The sequence below is a fragment of the Pan paniscus genome, chromosome 9 (assembly GCF_029289425.2).
Source record: "Pan paniscus chromosome 9, NHGRI_mPanPan1-v2.0_pri, whole genome shotgun sequence".
Lineage (NCBI taxonomy): Eukaryota > Metazoa > Chordata > Mammalia > Primates > Hominidae > Pan > Pan paniscus.
In genome coordinates this window covers 60,886,438-60,903,788 of record NC_073258.2, presented here as the reverse complement: position 1 = coordinate 60,903,788, position 17,351 = coordinate 60,886,438, and the positions used below count along the sequence as shown (strand labels likewise).

Here is a 17,351-nt window from a genome sequence, read left to right as displayed (position 1 = left end):
CACCATCTTCCCACCTAACAAAGAGGGTCCTCTCAGGGACCCTCTGACTGGCTCAGAAGAAAAAGGAGAACACAGTTATTGGAAAAGATTCCTTATCTTAGGGAAGAAGTTCTTTAATGTATCTGGTTCTCCAAGGCAGACTGAGATGAGCTAGAAAGACTTCAAATATCTCCTTAAGTCCACCCCCATCACAGCGTGAAAGGATATTGTCCTTCCACGATCCACAATTGGAGTAACACTGGACTCACAAAGCCTAAGTGTTGTTTGATCTCACTATGACTCTGATGGACCCGCCTGTGAGGAGGGTGGGGATCTGTGGAGAGTTTACAGCCAACTTCCCAATCAGGCCAGCACACACTCAAGTTTATTCTTAATTCCTGTTTATTACTCTAACAGATAAATGGGCACGAACCGTCATGCCCCACTCCATTCCTTTCAGAAAAAAAACTGGAGGGTTACTTTTCCACATCCACAGTCTAGAGGATGGGAAGCATCACATTCTCTCTGCAAAAAGAGCACGATACTTCTTGTTTTCTTTCCAGGGGAAATTAAAAACCTAAGAAACCATAGTATGGTGGCAGAAACTTCAACAATAGTGAGCTTTTTGTTTTTGTTTTTTGAAGTATCGTTCATTAAGCACATATATGCCAGATGCTATGCTGTGTTACAAACATTATTCCTCTTGGTTTTTTTGTTGTTGTTTGTTTTTGAGACGGAGTCTACCACTGTCACCCAGGCTGGAGTGCAGTGGCGCAATCTCGGCTCACTGCAACCTCCGCCTCCTGGGTTCAAGCGATTCTCCTGCCTCAGCCTCTCGGGTAGCTGGGATTACAGGTGCCCGCCACCACACCCAGCTAATATTTGTATGTTTAGTACAGACAGGGTTTCACTGTGTTGGCCAGGCTGGTCTCGAACTCTTGACCTTGTGATCCGCCCACCTCGGCCCCCCAAAGTGCTGGGATTACAAGCGTGAGCCACCACGCCTGGCCTGTCCCTCTTAATCCTTATGCAACTCAATGGGGATTTTTCTTGTTTATTATTTTTTTCTTTTCTTACCTAAACACTGGATCACCAGTGAATTTTTTTTTTTTTTTTTTTTTAGGGGACAAGGTCTCACTCTGTTGCCCAGGCTAGAATGCAGTGGCATGATCATAGCTCACTGCAGCCTCAAACTCCTAGGCTCAGGTGATCCCACCTGTGGGAAATTACATTATCAATCCTAATTTACAGGTAAGGAAGCCCAGACACAGATTGTTAAGGAACGTTCATGAAATCAACAGCTTCTCAGAAGCAGGGTTGAGATTTGGGCCCAAGTTTACCCAGCTCGAAAGCCAGTGTTTCATCCACGATATACTACTGCCTCTACAAGCTTTCCTCCACCACCTACCTATCATAGCACCATCCCATTGAGGACCTTTAAGATCAGAGTACATGGATCTGTAGACATGAACCCATTTTTGCCCCTGTTGAATTTTTACAAAACTAAACTGGCAGTTTGGTTTCTCAGTTACCACTAGAATTAAGTCAGAGGGACTATAATTTTTGTGTGTGTGTGTGTGTGTGTGTGTGTGTGTGTGTGTGTGTGTGTGAGACGAAGTCTCACTCTGTCACCCAGACTGGAGTGCAGTGGTGCGATCTCGGCTCACTGCAACCTCCACCTCTCGGATTCAAGGGATTCCTTTGCCTCAGCCTCCCAAGTAGCTGGGATTACAGGTGTGCCTGGCTAATTTTTGTATTTTTAGTAGAGGCAGGGTTTTGCCATGTTGGCCAGGTTGGTCTTGAACTCCTGACCTCAAGTGATCCACCTGCCTTGGCCTCCCAAAGTGCTGGGCTTACAGGCGTGAGCCACCATGTCTGGCCCCAAAATTTTCAAAACTACATATTTGATGTATCTGAATCACAAGCCTAAAGATGCAATGTTTTATACTCATGGTTGTGATCCTATGGTTGATTCTGTATTTGTTATGTACTTTAAGCAAGAAAGGATATCATTAAAATGTTGTCATACGGAGTAAGACTTTAAAAGCATCTCTTCAATTACATATAATTGACCCTCTGCTGACTTTCTTAAGATTTTTAAAAATCCAGATTCAAGTAAATATTGAAAATAATGTTATTTTAATTTCTTTGTCTGGCCATCCCACCCTAGCAAAAAACTGTGACCTTCCTCTGCTACCCTGAAAAATCTAAGGTTTTTTATTCTTACTAAGGAAATAGTGTTTCCTTATATACATTTAGAAAAAAATACAGGAAGGTTGCCTACCTCAGAAAAGAACTCGTCCATAAAAGCCGTGTTGTCGATAGCAATCTCAACCTCATCAGTATCATCATCCTGTGTCAGCTGCTTCTGCAAAAGGCAAAAAAGAGCAGAGTGAGGCTAAAAACACAATAAATGGCTAAATTATTGAATGCTCATGAAGTACTAGGAACTATATTCAGCATTTTACACATAATTTCCTTTAAAACTCATAACAGCTCTCTGATATATCAAATTCCGGTGTCTCAACATCTGAAATTAAATCCTAGCTCTACCAATTGCTGGGTTGTGTGTGTGTGTGTGTGTGTGTGTGTGTTTTCTTTCAGGGGGTGAGGGGTGAGAAAGGGAGGAACTGGCAAGTTACCTATCTTGCTGTGCCTAGGTTTCCTTATCTGTTAAATGCTGATAAAAACACTACCTGCTTCATAGGATTGTGTAAGGTATAAAAGAGATAATGAATATAGGATGCTTTTGTATGGTGCCTGGTACACTGTAAGTTCAACACATGCTAGGTTTTGTTGCTGTTGGTTGTGGTGGTAGTTACTGTAACTCACTACAGTTGAGGAACCTAAAACTTAGGGAGGTTAGGTAACTTGGCAAAAACCACACAGCTAAAACATGGCAACAGGTAGAATCAAACTTATCTTTTGGATCTGAACCCCAGGGTCGCTAAACCCTTCTCCATGCTGTTCAAACAGGTTCCAGACACAATTCCTACAAAGCCCAAGCTTTCAATTTTCACATTAGGAGTAAAGATTTTCCTGTTTTCAGAAACCACCTATCACAAAGGAAACAATGCTATGTCACTCCCTGTCAGAAGCTCCTGTTTATAAGAAACAGGAAGCTCTCCCCCGGCCCCCAGCCACCTCTGGGGACCCAAGCTTTCTCAATCCCATTCAACTTCCTCTGTAAAAATTCACAAAATGGCCATCTAAAGGAAGTGATTCCATTCCCACCCAGCATAAGGGCCTCAGCTGTTTCTACATTCCTGTTCAATGTTCTTCCCAGACAGCTGCTGCACAGCACATTGCTGATTTCTAAGCACAGAGAACTGACTGTTGTGAAAGGTGGAGGTGAGGCAGGGGATAAACCCCCCACACCTGCTTCTTCACAAGCTTCATCAGCCTCTGACCCTCTAAGTCCAAGATATAGCACTCTCGAACACTCAGAATTCCATGGGCAATGAATGCCACCAGAAGCCTCTTTCCTTCACCCACGACCATCCCCCTGAATCCACAGCAGAAGTTGTTACTGGGAAATCCTATGGCTATTTGGGATTCTCCAGCCATGTGGACAGTCTCTTGATTGGCTCCCCCAGCATCTCATTCTCTGGCTGGTCTGCAACAATCAGCCACATTCAAGGGAGTTGAATTTGAGGGCACTGCTACCACCTCCCCGATCAACTTCCCTAAACTCAGAACTGATCATGTCCTTCTGCCACGTAACATCCTCCAATGATAGCTTAGCTCCTATAATTTAAAGGCCCAGTGCCTAACAGAGCACGTGGGGCCCTTTAAGATCCAGCTCCGCCCATACTTCTCCTTCTATGATGCACACTCTAGACCAAGCAAGCAGTTGGACACACCATTTCCTGGACACACCATTCTTTTAGATCACTCTATCACACAGGGAGTTCTGCTGAAAGGCATTGGTCCAACTGACAAACATTTCCTTAGCCCTTAAAACTCAGCTCGGACAACCTCTGTATGCCTGACCTGGGCATGGCTCCCGCATGCAAAAGTTAAAACCTCCCTAAGCTCCCACTGCACTTTGCACAAACTTTCAACACCAACCATCACAGCCCTTTACTCACCCCTTTACTCACCTGTCTTTCCCCACCGACTACAAACTCCTGGAGATTCTGTGGGCGGCGGGGGGGGGGGAGGTGGGGGGACGGGGGAGCAAATTTATGCAGGAAGACTCACTCTGTTGCCCAGGCTGGAATGCAATGGCGCAATTACAGCTCACCCCACCTTCAACCTCCTGGGCCTAAGTGATCCTCCTGCCTCAGCCTCCCAAATAGCTAGGACTGCAGGCATGCACCACCAGGCCCCGCTACATTTTTTTATTTTTTTGTAGGGACGGGGGTCTCACTAAGTTCCCCAAGCTGGTCTCAAAATCCTGGCCTCAAGTAATCCACCCGCCTCAGCTTCCCAACGTGCTGGGATTATAGCTCTGAGCCACTGCACCCAGCCGAAGTGGATACTTGCATGTGTGTCTGTGTCTGCTCGAAACACCTTCCTCTGTGGAGCAACCCCTCACGCCCTCCACATGATTTGGGGGAGTCGATCAACCGTGACCCAGGCTCCCTGAGGAATCTGAATTGTGAAAGGAGTCTGAAGTGAATGGGCCCGAGTCAGTTGATGGCTGCCCCCAGAGATGTCCGTGAAATTCCCAGAGCTGCCCTCATTCCCATGCTTCCCACAACACCCCTTGGCTTTGGGCAGGTTCTACAGATCTTCCCTAGTCTTCTTTCAATGAGTTGAACAGTATCCTCCTAATATGTCTTTTTTAAGTTCATTTAGCCAGACTTGGGTTTTGTCACTTCCAATTAAAACTGAGCATTGTACTTGTCATTAATTAATTTATTCCACATTTCCTGAGCGCTCACCCTGTAACCAGGCATATAATAGAAATTTAACCAATTTTAGCTGAATAAATAATTAGCTTCCACAGAGACTAGCAGCCAGGATTCACCACCAGTTTTTAAAGTTTGAGACAAAATGTTCCCTTCATCAAGTATCATCAACTCTCAGGCCCCTCAGCAACCTCTAGGGAGTTCCAGCTCCCAAGAGGTTCAATGTGACCCGGTCTTCCTCTAGGAGAGTGAGTCAATAAGCTTTTTAGGGAGTATCCTTTCTTCAGAGTCATCTAGAGAATGACTGAGGGGACAGACCTCAAGTATATCTGTATACATACATATACCCACACACACACACTCCTCACAGACACACACACCCTATACATACACACACTCCACACATACACCCGCCCACCCACACCCCATATACACACACGCTACATATAAACACACACCCTACACACATACACTCCACACATATACCCACCCACATACACTCCACATACACACACCCTACACACGTACATTACACACATACACCCCACCTCTTCATATACCTTTCATACACATACAGCACACACACACCCCCCTTACACGCACACCCTATACACACATGCTGCACACGTACACACACTCCACACATACACCCACACCCATTCCACATACACAAACACCCAACACCCACTCTACACATACGCCCACACCCATTCCACATACACACACATCCCACACACACACACTCCACACATACACCCACACACACTCATAACCCTCCCACACACATCTGCAAGCTCCCACACACCGACACCCACAACCCACACCCCACTACACACATACACCCACACTCCAACACACCCCCTCCAAACATACACCCACACACCTTCCCCACACACACACAAACACATACATATACACACACACACACACACACACACGTGTACACTATAAGACATCAATTCAGTCTTCAAACACGTGTTAAGGAAATGGGAAGAGGCTACCATCATGGGATGGATTAAAGGAAGTTTCCAGAAGCTGGGAACAACTGTGACCTGGAGCATGGGAGGCAGACACTTATCACTCCATCATGACGTAAGTTCTTGAGACCCCTAGTATCCACACAGGGATTCCCCACATCCACAATGGCTACTTCTTAGCTTTGTGCAGATGTAGCCAGGCAGCCTGGTCGCCTTCAGTGAGAATCTGTGAAACGGGCAAAGAGAAACCTAGATCCAAAATCTGCTGTTTCCAATTACTGGCTGGGATGCCTCAGTCAAGTCCCAAACGTCTCTGAGTTTCTAACCTGTAAGTAGTAATACCCCCACAGACCTTATGACCTTTATGAGGACTGAAGAAGATCACATATGGAGAGCACAATACCAGGCATACATCAGCGCCTAACCCCACTGCCCCGCTGAAAAGATGTGGGTCTACATGAGCAGAATCCCCTGTGAGTCATCACTGTCCGCACCCATCCTCATCCTCCTCCTCCTCCACAGGAAGTTCTCAAACTAAAGGCTAAGTCAGTAAGATCGGCTCCATGGCAACATAATGGCCAGGGCTCCATACCATGGTCCATCACATGCTACTCACTGAACATTAAACAGATGGTTTAACCCCTCTGAGCCTCAAAAATATGGACTCAACCTAAGTATCCATCAATGGATGATTGGATAAAGAAATGTATGTGTCCCTGTTTCCCAATACATGCGTGCAGGGGAGTAGATGACAAGAAATTACTTAATGGATACAATGTATACTATTTGGATGATGGATACACTAAAAGCCCAGACCTCACTACTATGCAATAGAGCCATGTAACAAAACCACACTGCTACCTCCCTGTAAAGTTACACACATGTAAGACATCTCTGAGCCTCAATTTCCTCATCTATAAAATAGTAATAATAGAGTATTTTTGGACCTTGCTTGAGTAGCAGACCCTGTACCATTACAACAGCCTCCTGCCCATACCCACCTCCATTATCTCTCTGGTCCAATCCCATTATGTCCCTGTTTCCCAATACATGATGGTTCCCTATTACTTACTGTGTAAAAGTCCTCAGCCTGTCTGTCATAACCCTTTGGAAGCTGACCATATTTATGCGTTTAGCTATATTCCCACTATTCTCCCCCAGACACCTTCTGCTCATCAACTTGATCTCCTCATGTCTTCTGCACACATCCCATTGCTTCCTGCTCCTGGGCTTTCTTAATAACATGCCCCCTCATTCCCAACCACCATCAATAGTCATATTAGCACTATGTCCCCTTATTCCCAATCACAACCAATATTCATATACTCCTCTGCTATTCAAACACAGGGCCCATTTCTCCCACAAAACTTGCCCCACTTCATGTTTATCAAATAGTTTAATGAGTTGCAGTCTCAACTTCAAGCTCAATTTTAACCAACCTGAAGTCAGGGATAGTATCTCGTAAGTGTTACTAGTATCTCCTGGGCACCTGACACAAGGCTGGGCACACAGAAAGTTGAAGTTGATATCAACTGACTGAATCTGCCTGTCACATGCAATGTGACTGCATGCCTACCAGCACTGCCAAAACGTACTCTTTGGTTTTACTGCAACAGAGAGAATCCCTGCAAAATCCACCCCTCTTCCCTGCCTCCTTCTTCTATAAAAAATATATGCTATCTGCCAGGGATGCTGTGAGAATTCAATATGATAATATTTTAAAGTTCCCTATGCAATGTAGAGCACACAGTAAGAACTCAATAAAGCAACCATATATAAGATCTGGCCAAGTCAACTTCTCTATAGCTTTGACCTGGATATGAGTATCTTTAGATACAGGACTTTCAGAGCTGAATGCAATGTTAAAGATTTTACCATCAAATCCCCTCACTTAGAAAAAGGGAAACGTTGAGGTTGAATTCTGGGTCCCTGAACTCTTTTCACTTTCTGTCCAGAGAGGAGGTCTGGACAGAAACCAGGGGGAAACCAAGGCCCAAAATGAAATAATGAGTTACTGACACAGAAAGGAATAGAACCCAGGTTTCTGGATTTCCATTTTCCCATGCAGAGTTTTTCCCACTGTAGCATGCCACTTCCAAAAATACAAAATAACAACAGCAAAGTTTGGTCCAGATCAGAAAACTCAAGGAAGAGGCCATCATCGCATGTTATCTGGAGTCACATGAAACTGGAGCTACCAGCAGGCTTCCCTACAGAGCAAGCTCAACCAATCTCAGGGTAAGGGCTCCTGCCCTTCTGACACACATGTGCTCTCTTGCAGATCTAGAGGCATCAGAACCCAAGGGCAAGGAAAGCACACAATGCCCTTATCTTCAGCCCACATGACTGAGCTTAGCCAAGAAGAGAACTTCAGCATCTTTATCAAAGAATCAACATATCTGGTAATAGGAACATTACAGTAGCTGCAATATCAGCCACAATAAAAAACATACAAGTGAACCACAAGCCCAGCCATCAACTTCCTCCCCTCCCCAACCTCCAGATGCCTCTCGCCCAAGGAGATGAGAGATATCACCAATGACTTAGGCAACACTGAACTCCAACCTGGGATCTATCTCCCCCAACCCTACCCCTCAAGTGTGCCCCCAAAATCCAGAAAGGACAGCCAGGGTTATGACCTCCTCTCTGGACAGAAAGTAGAAAGAGTTCAGAGGCCCAGAATGCAACCTCAAGCAACTGAACTGCAATTCCTCTCTCTCAAGGCTCAGTGTCTTTGTCTCAACTGCCTTCTCTATCATTGTTAGTCTATCTGACCACAGGTTCCTCTCTTCATTAGCTCATATAATTTATAAAAATATTTGCAACCCCATAGAGCCCCTAGTAGGTGCTAGGTGGCCACAAGACACTAGCTGCTTTGTGTACACCATGTCAACGAATCCCATCTGCAGTATGTAGTTGAGAACGTGCAGGTCAGAGAAGGTTTAAGTTATTCAAGGTCTCCCAGCTACTGATTTGCCGAAACAGGGCTCAAGCTTAAGTCATCTGTCCTAAGCCCTTCTTATCACACTGCACACTGCTCAGGGCAGCCTGTCACTGAGAGCAGCTGGGGCCCAGAAGCTAAGCAGCCCAACCCTGCAGAAAGCATCCTGGGCTGAGAGAGTGGAGCTGTGGCCCTCTGGGGACAACATTTGTTTCCATTAAGCCTTTCTCATCAATTAAGGAGGGGCTTGGCTTTCCAGTGCAGATTTGTGGAAACCCAGGAAACTTCACATGTGCCTCAGAAACTCCACTCAGGGTACTCAGGAAGTGGGGAGCCAATGGGGGGACGTAGCCGTCCTGAGCCTCACCCCCTCTTCAATCTGCAGAGCTTTACTTTTATCTGCTTTATACACTGGGATTCAATATAAGATTTCATTTTAAGAAAGAGTCCTACTGTCACAAAAGAAAGAAAAAAAGTTGGAAAATCACAGAAATAGATGAACAAGTGCTTCTAAAAAGAGTTTGTCCCTCCTTTCCAAGTTAAAACACATCTGCAATGTAAGTTTAAATCATCAGTATCTCCTTAAGAATGTTTACAAATCAGAGCAGCAAGGCAGAATGAGACAAAGAAAAAGGAAGTCATCCCAGATGAAGAGCACAGTGTTCACCAGCTCTGATTCTCTTCCTGCCACAGGTGCCAGACCCCAGGCAGACGAAAGGGTCCCAGGACAAGGCAGAAAGCCCAGGAGCCCCCAGGAAAGTTTCTGGGTCAAAGAAATAACAGAGGGGAAAGGGTATATCTGTTCCTTAACTTCCCACAGTGGGGCATTAAAGATTTGTGGGCCGGTGGGGCAGCACCCCTCCTGGCACAACCAAGCAAGTACAAATTCTTGCACCTTCTCTTCTCCAAATTTAAACAATTATTTCTCTGGAGACACAGATGCTTCTTTATAAATCCAGATTATCTCCCAATAAATTTAACTCAAAGAAACAATGACACACCTGGGTTTTGTTTGTTTGTTTGTTTTGTTTGTTTGTTTGAGACAGAGTCTTGCTCTATCTTCCAGGCTGGAGTACGGTGGTGCAATCTCGGTTCACTGCAGCCTCTGCCTCCTGTGTTCAAGCGATTCTCCTGCCTCAGCCTTCCAAATAGCTGGGATTACAGGCGCACACCACCACACCCAGCTAATTTTTCTATTTTTAGTAGAGACAGGGTTTCACCATGTAGCTCAGGCTGGTCTTGGACTCCTGACCTTGGGTGATCCACCCTCCTCGGTCTCCCAAAGTGCTGGGATTACAGGCATGAGCCACCGCACCCAGCCTGACGCCTGGTTTTTCTTGTCCTTGCTACCCACTTCTCCCAACTGCCTCCCTCCAAATGAGGGTCTGGGGATTCCTAAAGACAAACACCACCACTTACAAAGGTTACACAGACACACACACACACCCATGTGCACACTGCCCAACATCTGGTCTTTCCAGTCCCTCTTCTTTAAAGAACCAGAAATTCTGAGTGTAGGTTCTCAACAGGCACTCCATGCTCTCTGTTTCCTATGTGAAGAGTCAAATGACTCTTCTCCAGTGCCCAGTTCTCTCACTAAGCTGTGCTTTCTCTTCCAGTGAAACCCTCCCAGAGGGCACACTTCCCCTTTTCACTTAATTCCATCTTCTCCAACACACTCATCAGATGAAATCAAGAGGAAATTGACAGATAATGATATCCTAAGTGAGCCTCATGCTTTTACTTTGAAGAAAGCCCTAGCTGAACAACTTGAGGAAAGAATTAGCCCTATTTGAAAGATGAAGACACTGCAGAATAAATCCTATCAGTGAGCCCAAGGCCAGTGAGCCAGTGGACAACTGGACAAGAGCCAAGGTCCCTGAGGACCCCACTCCACTCAGTGTGCCCTAACAATAATAATAATAATAATAATAATAATAATAGATAATGTGTGTGTGTGTTGTTGTAGGCACTTTTGTGGTTTCAAATGTATTAATTCTCACATCAACCCTCTGAGGGACAAATATTACTTTCCCCATTTCCAGATAAGACAACTGCTTAATTAAATAATTCATCCAAAATGATTCAGCTAATAAACGACCTCATTAGGACTCACAGGCAAGTCTGTGGGAGCCCAGGGCTCCTGCTGTTCCCCACTACACACACTTGAAGGCATCCTCCCCACTCAGGCTCAGTGAACACGCTCTCGCTTATTTCAGGGGATACCGCAACATCCATAAAACTAAGTTGGATTAACCTATATGCATGAGTGAAAGAGATACCAGTGTATATAATCCAACTCAGGCAGTCAGATGTATCTCTGTACCTCCACAGAGATACAGAGTTGAAAACCTGGCTCTACCATTTAATAGCTATATGGTCTTAAACAGATTACTTAATCTCTCTGTGCCTCAGTTTCTTCATTTGTGACATGACAAGAATAATCTGCTCATAGAATTGTTGCAAGGATTAAATCAGTACTACAGGTTACATGTTTAGAGCAATGCTAGGCACATATTAAATGCCCAAGATCATGCTATCTAAAGCAGAAAATTGGGCCTTGTTTTTGCTAAGAGTCTCTGGCAAAGATGCAATTCTAATGCCAATTCTTAGATGGTGACACTAGATGTCTCAGGAGGAGAGAATTTCATGTATTCATTGGCATTTACCCCATGTGCTTTAAATCTGTCATTTTTCTACTATATGCTTTTAAAGAAACAGAGCTCCCCCTCAATTCTTCTTCCACTACTTCTCCCAAATTTTGATATTTACCACTCTTGTGATCATTCCTTTTTTTTTTTCTTTTTGAGACGGAGTTTCGCTCTTGTTGCCCAGGCTGGAGTGCAATGGCTCGATCTTGGCTCATTGCAACCTCCACCTCCCGGGTTCAAGTGATTCTCCTGCCTCAGCCTCCTGAGTAGCTGGGATTACAGGCATGTGCCACCATGCCCGGCTAATTCTGTATTTTCAGTAGAGACAGGGTTTCTGCCATGTTGGCCAGGATGGTCTTGAACTCCCAACCTCAGGTGATCCACCTGCCTCGGCCTCCCAAAGTGCTAGGATTATAGGCGTGAGCCACCGTGCCTGGCCGATCATTTATTTCTAAATAGTTTGTCATTTCTACTTTGATTTATCTTTAGCCCAAGAGTTACTTAGAAAGGCGTTCTTACATTTCCAATATGGATTAGCCTGGGGAGGACAATTATTGTATTAATTTCTAATTATATCACTGTCAGGAAATGGCCTATATGACTTTTATTCTGTGAGATTTGGCATTTTCTTTGTGTCTTAATACATGGTGTTTCTTAATCTTCTATGCGTATTTCAAAAGAACTTGCATTCTGCTTGTCGGATACAAAAATCATTGAAGTCCAATCCTCACATGCCATCCTACCTGCTTTTGCTTCTCCAGACCTGAGGTGGGTCTAGACAAGAAAGATAAAAAGTCCCAAGAAAGGAAGAAGAGGGGGAAAAGGCCCTCTAGGTAGATGTTATGTACACTAACAAGGAATCTGTGGCTAGGAAGGTTAATTCATCCAGAATCACACAGTTAATAAGGAATACAGCCAAGATTAGAAGCCTGGGTGGTGTAATCCAATGTTCACTCCTTCATTAACTCAGAGAGGCATCTCAAGGTCTCATCACCCATCAGCACAGCCACAATGTTCCATGCAAAGTAACAGATTCATTTGTTCATTCATTCATCCGGCAGTATTTATTGCACATCTAACATCTGCCAAGCAACAGGCCATGCGATACAATACCACATGACACGTGAGGACAGTGCCTTAGCCCAAGGAATTACACACCCAAGAGAAGACGCAGTGCCCAACCTTGCCTGAATTCAAGGTTGAGCCTGGGGAAGATGGAAGCTTATTAGAGAATGTTGGCAGAAGTGACTCCTTGGAGAAATTTTGTGGAATGTGTGGATTTACCCAAATGAAACCTACAAGAAGGCCACTCAGGGTGAGGAGATCAGACCTTCTTCCTGCTTTCTCTCTCATCCCAGGAGCCATTCAAGGAGATTCAAAGAAGGCCTTCTTCTTCCTCCTGGAGATCTCAGGTGTCCTTTAGATCCTTCCACCTCCACCCCACACTTCTTCCCTCTCTGACTTCCACTCCCTTCCCCTGTCTCCTGTCCTGGCCTCTGGACACCACCATGGCATTCAGTTCTCAAGGACACAGAGAGGAAGAAGAAAGGAACTAATACTGTCTTACTCCATCCTCAGCCTTCTCCCCAACCCCTCCTTTCAGCCTCTGTCCCACAAGCTTCCTCTCCCTCATGGTCATTCTAGAATACTTAAATAACTGTGACAACGCGCAACCTTCATTAAACACTCAACATGTGCTGAGTGAGGATCCTTCTAAGATGTGTGCTTTCTATTGACCATGACAGTTAATCCCTAGGCCAGTCTTCTGGGGATATTCCCCATCTTACAGCTGAGAAAACTAATGCATAAAGACACCAAGCAACCTGCCCAAGATCCTGTGGACAGTGGGCACCTGAGCTAGGAGGGGCGCCTGGGCAGCTGGCTGCCGGGACTTTGTCCTCAGCCATCTGGAGTGTTGCCTCTTCACGGCTGCTCCACCACCACCCTAGCTGTAGCATGTAGCACCGGCCACAGGAAATGTGCTTCCAGAGCACTAGAAAACAGATGCCGGAGCCCTGCCGCCAAGGTCACAAAAAACAAGAGACTAAGCAATTGTCAGACAGGCCAGAGGAAGCTAAGGAGATGTGACAACCGAATGCAATGTGGTGTCCTGGATCGCATCCTAGAACAGAAAGAGGACATTAGTGGAACAACTAGTGAAATCCAAATAAAGTATGGAGTTGGGTGAATAGTAATGTACCAATATAAGTCTCTTAGTTTTGCTAAGTGTACACTGTAGTATAAAATGAGACCAAGTGAGGGAACCAGGAGAGGACTAGACAGGAACTCTCTGTACTATCTTTGCAACTTTTCCATAAATCTAAAAGTAGGCTAAAACTTCAAAATTTATTTAAAAAAAAAACCCTGATGCCATACTGAGCTGTCCTAACCCAGACAGCTGAACATAACCAGACAGTATTTGCTCCACTAATCTCTTTAGGTGGGGGGTTGAACTTCACTCAGTTTCCAGATGGAGACTGGGGAAAGTTGCCATGGAAATGGTCCAGTGCCAAAAAGCAGGCTACCCTGAGAGAGGAGATGGGGTGGGGGCAGTTGCAGAGGGGCCTAACATAAAGGTGGCTGGAGGTAAGGCCCCTCAGGGACTACAGAATCTGCGGGCAAATAAATTTACAGAATATCCCCATTCATTGACAGGACAGTTTGTTTACAGCTTTACAGGCTTTGGGCTGGGAAGGTACAAGAGAGAATGAGACACATGTGGTCCGTGCTCTCCCAGAGCACAAGAACTAACAGAGCAGAGCCAGTGGCATCTGAAATTGCAATACCATGTGGCTATTTGTATATACCACCAAAAGTAAAGTTTGTGGGGTCTGAGGAAAGGCATGCTCAGTGCTGTCAGCCTGGGAAGCTGGATGACACTGGAACTGAGACTTTGGAGATATGTAGGATTTTGCCAGGAGAAAAATGGAGTACCTAAGTTTTCACCATGGTAGCCACATCTTCGCCTTCATTGTCTTTCTAAATAGGGGCAACCTTCCATGTCATCTTGGGCTAGGTGTTTAGGTGTAGTTAGGAGCCTTGGAACTCCGTCCTTGGGGATGGACCTGTAAGGTCTGGCTTCATTAACAAACATATGGGTTCCCTCAGTAAATGTTCCACTTCAGGTAGGTAAAGATTCACCAGCCCACAGGGAATGGAGCAAGAAAAATAAGTCATAATAATGAGTAAAGGATGTGTAAGGGTCAAGCTGTTATTAATCAACTAAGAGACAAATGTTTAATACAGGCTTACCATGCAGAGTGCTAGGCCCTGGGGCTCCAGAGGACTATCATAACTGCTGTTGCATCAGAGGCATATCGTGCAGTTAGGGAGATGATCGAATACAGTGTAAGGTGATACGAAGAAGCAAGACACACACGTTCAATTCTTGAGCCCACCACTTCCCAGATGGGGATCTCAGTCAAACCTGAGCCTCAATTCCTTCACTTGTAAAATGAGAATAATATCTCAATTCCCTTGCTTGTAAATGAGAATAATATAAAAACCCACTTTGCTTTGCAGGGTTGAGAGAATTAGAGAAAAGGTATGTAAGGTATGTAGCACAAGTCTGTCCAATAGTAGCTGCTCAATAAATGATTGTTGTTATTGTAATTGATATGGTGACAAGAAGTACTAGAAACACTGACCTTAAAGACAAAAGGACCTAGAAGATAAAGGGGATAAAGGGTCTAACTTATAAAAAGCAATGGACAGTGGTTTCAAACCCACTCCATGGTAATTAAAAACAAACAAACAAACAAACAAACAAAAAAACCCACAACCTACTGCAAAGCAACATGCACCCCGTGAGAGCTGCAAGAATGGAGGAGAGTATTCTAGGTTGCAGTTACAGAACACTACTACCTATAAAAAATGAGTTTTGGAAGATGGGTAGAAATTTTGACAAAAGGCAGGGAGGAAGCTTTGGAAGAGAGAGAGGACAACATGAACAAGTGTCCCTCCCTTAGCTCCTGCCAATTCCCCCAACTTCCCCCACACTCACAGGAATAAAAATAAAATTAATCCCCTTCTCTCATCCAAGCATTTTCTGGCCTCCGGCTGATGGGGCTGTAATCCCTACTCAATCCCCATCACTCTCAGCTCTGGTTCCCGTCTGCTCACAGAAAAACAGCTCTTCCAGAGAATGAATCCTCCCAGGTACAGAGAAGAGGGGAGGCAGGAATCCTGACTTGAATGAAATTTTACGACTAGAGAAAGACAGAATCTCAGTGAAGCGCAGATTGGTATGTTAAGGTTCAGTTATGATCCAAAGCACCTGGCACATAAAAGCGGCTCGATAAATATTTATTAACAAATTAAGCTTTAAAGGAGAAGTACACAGCTCCATGTTGCTGATGGGGTTATAATGTTATCCTAAGGAACTATGATTCCACAAAGATCCTGGAGCTTCCAGTGGGGAAGGAGGCCAGCAACAGCCATTTAGGAAGCAGCAAGACACAGAGAGAGTAAAAAGTTAGTTTGGCCTTTAGAGCCCCAGGTGGTTGATTTCATTAGTGTGTCCCTATTAGTGCTGGTCTTTGAAGGGCCATTACATCCACGTCATTTCTAGTCCTCTACAGATCTGTCTCCAAGGGAGTCCAAAGCCTTCAACCTCTATTCCATACATCACTGGCTTCTCCATTACCACCATATCCCTTTGATTACCGTTGGCCCTCTTGTCATGTACTACATGTCTTTGTCTTCCTTGTGTGATCATTTACCCTTTGATACTAGGACTTTGTCAATCCTGCCTAAACTTGATGCCCAGCAGGATGCTAGGCACACAGAGGTCACAAAGCTCTGATCATGGTGGTCAGCAGGTACCATGCACATGCGACCCTGCTGATGCTCCCTTGAGTTGTTTATGTGCTTGATGGTTTATACACCAATGGGAGAGTGATTAAGACAATCTAGGATCCTTGCCTTTCTTGTTAAGCCTCAATTCACTCACTTGTAGAATGAGAATAATAGAAAAACCCACTCTGCTTTGCAGGGTTGAGAGGATTAGATACAAGGTCTCTTTACGTATCTGGTACGTAAAGTAACATGTATCTCCAACCACCTTTACATATCTGAAAAGGTCAGATTGGGCTGGAAGAAGCAGCTGAGCTCAAGCATTACTTCTTCTTGGGAACCCACCCAAAGCCTCATGCCCATCTCCCATCTTCCAAAGACTGGCCAACAGGGGCTTCCTGTGGTTGCTTCCATCACAAGGATGATATCCTCATGTCTGTTTCTTCTGTTTCTTCCTACCTGACCATGAACTTTCTAAGGGCCAGGAACATGCGTTTATCACCACTACACTCCAGCATCTAGTACAAGGACTGGCACACAGTAGGTACTCAGTACTCAGCAAATGTTTGCTGAATGCAAACAGGACCATGCAAAAGCATGGAACTGTCTGGACTCAGCAGATTCAAAGTTCAGCTGCTGAGAAGTCAGAGAAAACCATGTCCTGGGATAGGCTGGGTAGAGGCACTGCACATTCTTGGCAAGCCTGTCCTGTGTCACTGAAAAAGCAGGCGGTCGAGGGAGCCCACCAGGAAGAGCAGTGCAAGAGAAGAGATGAGATGAGACCAGGTGAGTCAGATCTTGTGACCATGGCCTCAGGAAGGGATGCCCTTCTGTGTGGACGCTGTTGCCAGCAGGCCAAGACAGAGGAACTAACAATAACAGTGGTGGGTGATTGTCACGGATTATCTCATTTTATCCTCACAATGATCCTATGGGAAAAGGGTGATGAGCCACTTTACAGGGGCAACTCTTGAGGCCTCAGTCCCTGTAGACTTCAAAGCCTCAGGACAGGCTCACAATTAAGCATTTTATAAAATCACACATTCTTAAGGTTGGTGAAGGCCTTATATCTCCTAGTTCACCTCCCCTCCAAGAGATGCTCAAATTCCTACAACATTCAACATCCCAACAAGCTTCTTGCTTCCTTCCCATG

The 17,351-nt window shown here is 45.1% G+C and overlaps 1 protein-coding gene across 14 annotated transcripts in view; it reads right to left on the bottom strand.

Moving 5' to 3' along the window:
• Nucleotides 1-17,351, bottom strand: part of STX3 (syntaxin 3) — a 50,020-nt gene that overhangs the window by 29,796 nt on the left and 2,873 nt on the right. For all 14 annotated transcript variants that reach the window (XM_003826359.5, XM_034932691.3, XM_034932692.3 and 11 more), the window contains exon 2: nt 2,264-2,347. In XM_003826359.5, coding sequence (XP_003826407.1) covers nt 2,264-2,347 — 84 coding nt within the window. The remainder of the gene's footprint in view (nt 1-2,263; nt 2,348-17,351) is intronic.